The sequence below is a fragment of the Zootoca vivipara genome, chromosome 10, assembly GCF_963506605.1.
Source record: "Zootoca vivipara chromosome 10, rZooViv1.1, whole genome shotgun sequence".
In the NCBI taxonomy this organism is placed as follows: Eukaryota; Metazoa; Chordata; class Lepidosauria; order Squamata; family Lacertidae; genus Zootoca; species Zootoca vivipara.
The window spans coordinates 41310780-41318255 of NC_083285.1; the positions used below are offsets into that span (position 1 = coordinate 41310780).

Here is a 7476-nt window from a genome sequence, read left to right on the forward strand (position 1 = left end):
TCATACCAGTTAAGGAGAGAAATCAGTAATTACTTTGGGTTTACTTATAAAACCTGCTACCCTTTTGCACAGGCTTTGCAACCTGCAGGTTGGAAAATGCTGGCTTAAGACATTGTTTGAGCAAAGAAATGTGGAACATGTGCTTTATCTCTATTTTTAGCCAGTTACCAGGGAGGAGAAGAGGAAAGAAATAGCCCAATTAAATCAATTTTCCTAGATGGGTGCAAACAAACCCCTGAACTTCTCCCCTGAGAAGACAAATAAAGAAATTAAACAGATATATCATTAAAACAAACAACAGCATTCATTCCCTAGGCATCTATAAGGTTTACATGAAAGGTTATAATAAACCTAACGCTGCTGCACAACCACTCCATACAAAATAAACAGTGTCCTTCGAGATGCTATATTTTATTTAGCCTGAGCGCTGATAGGAAGCCAGTTTCCCTCTTTCACTAACTCCCCAAGGCAAACCTCTCTCTTTATAGCCTCACACCCCGCCCCCTCCCTCACGAGCCTCTCACGAGCAATGACGTCACACAGCGCGCGCAGGTGCCAACGGCCACCCCCGCAAGTGCCCTACATAAGACACCAGAAAAGAAAACGTTCGCTGCCCGCGCGTGCGCCCTCTTCCCTCCAGCAGGGTAAGAGCCAAAACTCCGCATGCGCAGATAAGACCGGACTCCACAATGCATCTATAGTACTGTACTTGGGTTTTTCGAGGCCACACCCCCGTCCTCCTTTTATAGCAGCGACGCGTTTGGGTGACGTAGGTACTGGCGGCAGTTTGAAACCTGAGGTGGCGCTGCTGTAATTTGTGATAATGGCGGCGTTGGCTGCTTTTGCCAAGCTCCCAGCAATCAACTCTGCCACCGTTTTGGTGCGTATTTATGATCCGGGGGGAGGGCGGCAACCGGTAGCACAAACGGGCAGTTTCTTTTCGTTATTTCCCCGCTTGCTTTTGACCGGGGCCCTGAGAAAAGTGAGTTCCCACCTCGGCCAATCAATGCGACGCCTTAGTTTTTTTTAGTTCGCCTTCCGGCTTCTCTCATTGGTTCCCTTGCTGCTTTCCCGTTGGTTTTCTATTTTGCTTACTTCCATATCTTGGTTCTCTACCGTCCCTAAACCGGGAGTGCTTCTGTTGGCTCAGCTGCTGAGCTGCTTTGGGTGGAGGGTTCGAGCCGCAGGCCATGTACAGAGTTCATTTCCCCTCTCATTTCCCCATCAGCTCTTTCCACTCTTGAGCTAGGAGGAAGGATGGATGAAATTTGAGCCCCTTATTTTAATACGTCAGACACGGAGTTCTTTAGGCTTGGTGAATGGAGCCGTATCTGCTAAAGTTCTCCCATCCAGAGAAATGGTAAAGCTGAACCACTGTTGACTCGGATAACTTAAGACCAGCCTTCTCCAACCTTGTGCTCTTCAACTGCTTTGTACTACAACTCCCAGAAGGTCTGCGGTTCGAATCCACACGATGGGGCGAGCTCCCGTTGCTCAGTCCCAGCACCTGCCAACCTAGCAGTTCAAAAGCACGTCAAGTGCAAGTAGATAAATACTTCACACCACACTGTGTGGTGTGAAGGTAAATGGCATTTCCGTGCGCTCTGGTTTCCGTCATGGTGTTCCGTTGCTCCAGAAGCAGTTTAGTCATGCTGGCCACATGACCCAGAAAGCTGTCTGTGGACAAACACTGGCTCCCTCGGCCTGAAAGTGAGATGAGTGCCGCAACCCCATAGTTGCCTCTGACTGGACTTAACCATCCAGGGGTCCTTTACCTTTACCTTTACCTTACAACTCCCATCATTCCTTGCCAGCAAAGCGGCAGCCCAAAACTTCCAGAGGGTGTCAGATCCCGTAAGGCAGCTTAAGACAAACAGTCAGAGAGTTGGGCGTAGGGCAGGGATCGGCAAGGTTTATCTTGCCTGGGCTGGATTGGTCCCGCAGAGATCCCTCCGTGGGCCAGATTGCGTGTGTGCCTGTGATTTCCGGCGTCTGCGTCTGTGCAGAGGTGATTTCCGGCACTGCGGAAGTGAGTCCCTGCACCGCGCTGCGCTGGTTTAGCATAGCGTGCGAGTGGCAACTTAGTTCAGGGGCAGCTCGTGGGCTGGTCAAATGACCTCCGCGCGCCACTTCCGGCCCATGGGCCTTAGGTTGCTGACCCCTGGTGTAGGGGTGGGGACTTTGGGGTGAGTAATTCATCTCTTATTCATAATTCCATTTTTTCTCAGCTATTAGCCAAATTTTATTTTTCTTTAATAGTTGGTGGGAACAAATGAAGATTTCCAAGAGCAGCTAGCAGAGACAATGCTTAAGGAAAAAGAAGATTTTAAAATAAATATGTAAGTGGTGAGAGAACTTAAATTTCTCTCAAATCTGGAAACTACTATTTGAAAGATACTATTTTTTTTGTTCTCATTTCTGTTTTGAGGTTACTATGGAACACCATTGTTCTAAGGTAGTGAACTGTTTTCTACCACAAGGTGTTATGATGATGGAGGAAGTGTAATGTTCTAAAACAAGCAGAATCTTACAACCCATTAATGGCCCTTGCAATACTGAGTTCTTGATTTTATTCATACATGTAGGAGCTCAGTTGGTCAGAGCATGGTGCTGATAACAGCAAGGTTGCAGGTTCAATTTGCATATGGGATGGCTGCACATTCCTGCATTGCAGGTGGTTGGACTAGATGATCCTTAGGGTCCCTTCCAACTTTACAATTCTGTTTATGTGTCTGTTTTCTGGGGCACAATTCGCTCTGGACTCAGCAATGGTAAATACTCTTTTCATTTTGGAGAGTCTAAAGTATATAGCCTTCATTAATATACTGTAATAGTGCTGTTGCATTGCTCAGCAGCTTATAGAGTTAACACAGACTTCCTCAACCTCGGCCCTCCAGATGTTTTGAGACTACAGTTCCCATCATCCCTGACCACTGGTCCTGCTAGCTAGGGATCATGGGAGTTGTAGGCCTAAAACATATGGAGGAAGCCTGAGTTAACATATTCAGAGGTTTTAGAGAGCCATTTAAAACTGCAACTGGCTTGATCTCTTATGTTCAGTTAGGTGTTCTTTTAGATTTCTATCTTCCTGCTTGAAGTGGTTTAGTTGAATACATCTGTGTCATGATATCTGTTTACCCCTTCCTATAAAGCTTATTTAGGTTAAATCTATCTGTTTTGTAGCCTTAACTAAAAATGCACCTTGGTTTCTTTCAGCCACTTGACAAGGTCTCTTCCTTTACCTGCAGAGAGAGATCACATGCGGCCTCAAATTAATCTGATTGTTTTTATGATTAACGTAAAAAGCAAATACAGGTATGTGTAGGAAAAATGGGTATGAAGGAAGTTCTTTTAAAAATGTTAATGTCAGTGTGGCTAGAGTGTTGAGTATGTGGCAAACAAAGATTGAATTGCCTTGATAGCCATGAAGCTCACAGATTAGTGTTGCACAACTTCTATCTTTCAGCTTCAACTATCACACTGGGTGCTTTTTTTATTTGTTTTTCTACCAGTTTTAAGGATATTGAATCTTCACTGCTACATGTAGATGCCAACTTTTTCCTTGGAAAAGTGTGCTTTCTGATCATAGGTGGTATGTATAAAACACATTTCTTGTTCCATGTTTTATTCTTCAAATGTTTTTCACTAATTGTTTAAAGCTTTTAAAGCATCATAGCCACAACTTTATTGTGTAGCTGATGCATTGCCCCAAATGTAACAGGATTCCATCTGAATTTTGCTGTTGACATTGTTTTCTTCCTCTTCAGTCCTCAAAATGGTGCACTCCTGTTTTGTTATTAAGAGATGACTTGAACCATTTTTTTAAAATACAAGTTTGATCTTCCTGTAGTGGGTCTGATAAGAATATCCAAATTGTGGTCTACATCCACTAAAAGACCAATGTTACACAATTATACTACAAAGCATTGACTTTAATGTTTGGAAGTTTTAAAAAAACAACACAAAATATTTTTGGTATTTGAATGCACACTGAAAATAAATATGCATAAATCACAAGAAAAATACTGTTGTATCAGGGAAAACAGGGCTGAACATATATTTCTTTTTCTTCTCTTTTATAGCATGTGGAATGAATCAAATCAGTGTGGACGTGGACGCTGCCTTGAAGCTGGCAGATCGTTACTGCAGCCCTGTTCTATTCTGTGAACTGGAAGTAAGAATCCTTGGGGTTTTACTGTAGTGTGAACCAATATTGCAAATTTGTATCTTATCCGGGCTTGTACGCTTCTTGTTCCATTCTCAGCTACTGTGGCCATTGGCCCAGGCCATGACTAAAAGGACATGGAGAGAGGTATGGGTCTGGAAAACCTAGAATGATAAACAACAGAGATAAAAAGCTAATTGTCAACATTGCTTGACCCAGGGGTCCACAGTTCCTTACTCACAGAGCTTAAATTGTGATCATCGGGTGTTTCTTTTGTCCTAAGTATGTACTGTGTGCCTGGGTCAAGGAAGCACCCCACCAACCTTCCTGCAAAAAGCATGCCAGAGAGCTTGCTAATTTGTTCTATGATCCTTGGCAACATAGCAGTCAAACAACATCTGCCCCCCCCCCCCAATCCTAGGAGAAGACGGGTGGATCACTGGACAACTGCTAGGATGGTCCCGTCCATCTCTTCATCTCCAATGTTGGGGAAAGGCAGGATTCTGCTTTAATCCAGTTATCCTTTAATTCCTCCCTTCCTTGCTCTCAGTTATGGTTGTGTTAGGAAACCAGGTCTCAAATTCAGGCATGTTTGCACTCACCAGTTTTAGATGGGATATGGCTCATCTCTTCTTGCTTGGTTTAGAACTTCATCTGTTGCAGAACTGGAGTTGATGCTTGTTTTATTTACCCGGGACATTGTGGAGATACTTTCTGTATTGCAGTCTACCTCCTTTTGACTTCTAGCACACTGGGACAACTGCAGGTTAAGTATAAGTGGGGTAGTCCTATCTTTTAGGTTTGGTTTTAGTGACCTTTTGGTTTTTATCAGTTATATGAAGCAAATGTATATTGATGACTGTCTCAGCATCAGCCTTAGCTTCCTTACAACTATTAGATTTTTGTCTCTCCCTCTTCTAGTGTGAGGATATCAGGATTTCCACAGCTCGACAGCTGCTCCGGATGCTGAAAATATGTGCTGGTCATGTGTCAGGAGTTTCTGCACTCTCCTTCAGTTCGTTAATGGGAAGTTACAATGATTACTCCAGTATCATGGAATAAAGTTTTATATTTTTCACTTATCAGTGATTTCTGGGTGAACTAAAAATTTCTGTGCTTCTTTTACAAAGAAATGATGTCACATGTCATTTATAGTTAATAATGATACTTGTGTGTGTTTCAGAAATAAAGTTTAAATAATAAATAATACTGAATAGAAGACAGGGGCACTAGAAGCGGAGATTACATAGCTTCAAAATAGCCAAATTGGTCCAAGGACTGAGAACCCACCTTTTGGGCTTTCAAGATAGGCATCTTTGTTTATCCAATATGTCTGTATGGCCTTGTGGGTTTTTTTCCAATACTCTGTGTTTGGAAACTAATCAGACAGTCAAATGGCTAGCGGGTCAACGTGGAAAGGCAGTTAAATGTAAATCTATGTTGTGCTTCCAGAACTAATTGATGGGCAAGCTTTTAATTCCAGAAATTCAGCTGCAGGTTGGCAACTACAGTTAAGTGGAAGAGTTGCCTCTGAATTCTAACATAAGTATAAAATAGTAAGTGTCTCTTACATGCCTGTGCATTTATGCTGGTGTCTAGTAGACTCTTAACAACTATGCTTTGTTGAGTAAAGCAGAGCCTTAATGACAATCTGCGCAAAAAGAGGATGGGTAACTTGACCAGCCCTAGAACATTAATGACCTTTTTGATGGATAGGCACACACAGTCCAGTCAGATTGTAAAACACATCTGTTGTTTGTGCTAGTTAAAAATAGGTCTCCAGAATATAGTACTGACAGCAAAGTAGGTTGTATCAATCTAGTATCAGAGTATAGGTAGACTGAGCATGAAGAGACATGTTAAGTTAAACATTGAGTAGTTGGGAAGAAGCTGCAAAATAGCACAGAAGCTCTTTTTACTATAATACTCCTGTCCCTTCCCTGATGGGTTAGTTTTCCTACCCAAGTTCTGAGATTAATTATCCTTATTATGGATACTTTTTGTTCTTGAGAGCAGGACGGTGTGCAACATATGCTTACATAAGTGGTGTGTATGAAAGGGTAAACATATTACTATACTATGGTCTTGATTGTGGAAAATATTTGTAGGTTAAATTAATCAATATGGAAAATAGAGACTACTTTATTTATTACTGCTGTATTTTGATATCACCATACTTGGTTTGGAGAACAGCTGAAGGGAAGCAAGAACCATTTCAAATGTAATTAATTTCATACATGATATACATCTGCATAGGTATAGAGAAAAATGTAAATTGTGTGATCAAGTGGCCCTGAAATGCAAGAGGCTGCCTGTGCTGTTTCCTTGTATGTAGCTACCGTAGTGCTTTTTCCTTTGTGATTTCTTGCAGTTGTCAGTGTAACCACAAGATGGTAGCAAGACCTTTGTTAAATACCAATCATGCTCAGAAGCTTTAGGGCTAGGCTGCTACTTATAAAACCACTTTATGTGTTGGGTATCTGATCCAGGAAACAGAATTCCTAAATACAGCATTAAACAGCAGTTTATATAAGCAGCATTAAATAAATGTTTAAAGTTACAATTTCCATTTTGCTTTTATTTCACTGCTGGCTTGAATGGGACAAAAGCCATGGCAGCTAATTGGGTTTGGTCAATTATCAGTGCTAATTGGTAATTTGCTGTTATCACACTTATGTCTAAAAGGAAAATCCCATCTACTTCTTGTTAAAATGCCAAACAATTCTATCTGATTGATGGAAGCAGTAAGGTATTTGACTTGTTTACCACATCTCTTTAAATGAACCTTTTCTCGTGATGGATGGTAACTTACACAAAGATTAAACGGCTGATGACAGCTTTTTGGCCTGACATGTTCCATATATTTTTCTTTAGGAATTGCAGCAACAAGCTTAAAGGTCACTACGCTACATCAAGTACTATGCCATCAGCAGTTCAGCCATAAATATGGGCACTACTGGCCCAGGTTTGCCTTCATGGTTTGTAATGTGTAAGGAGCCTATATGAGGCAAGCTCTTTAAATGAAATCTTTAACCACTATTTCAATAATTTTTGTGCCTCTATAGTAAGAGTCGCTTGTAACAGGGAAGAGCAACACATTCCTGCCTTGCTTTTCAAATCTAGAATGTAGGTTTAGGTTAGTGACAAGCTATTGTTTAAGGTTTGGACTCCTAGTTCCCAAGCTTTAATTTGACCTTTATTTTTAAAAGCTGCTGCTTTAATTTCTGGGCCAGTTCCCACTTCTAACAGATTTATATTGTTTGCTTCTCTTCTGAAAATGGAAATTGCTACTTTCCTGAACTGGAACATAT

At 41.6% G+C, this 7476-nt stretch overlaps 1 protein-coding gene across 1 annotated transcript; it reads left to right on the forward strand.

Moving 5' to 3' along the window:
* The first annotated feature begins 775 nt into the window (after positions 1 to 775).
* Positions 776 to 6867, forward strand: CENPM (centromere protein M). The gene is made up of 6 exons (XM_035127966.2): positions 776 to 880; positions 2260 to 2339; positions 3217 to 3315; positions 3513 to 3592; positions 4083 to 4174; positions 5087 to 6867. The coding sequence occupies exons 1-6, from the start codon at positions 824 to 826 to the stop codon at positions 5225 to 5227; spliced, it is 549 nt and encodes a 182-aa protein (XP_034983857.1). The 5' UTR covers positions 776 to 823; the 3' UTR covers positions 5228 to 6867.
* The last annotated feature ends 609 nt before the right edge of the window (positions 6868 to 7476 follow it).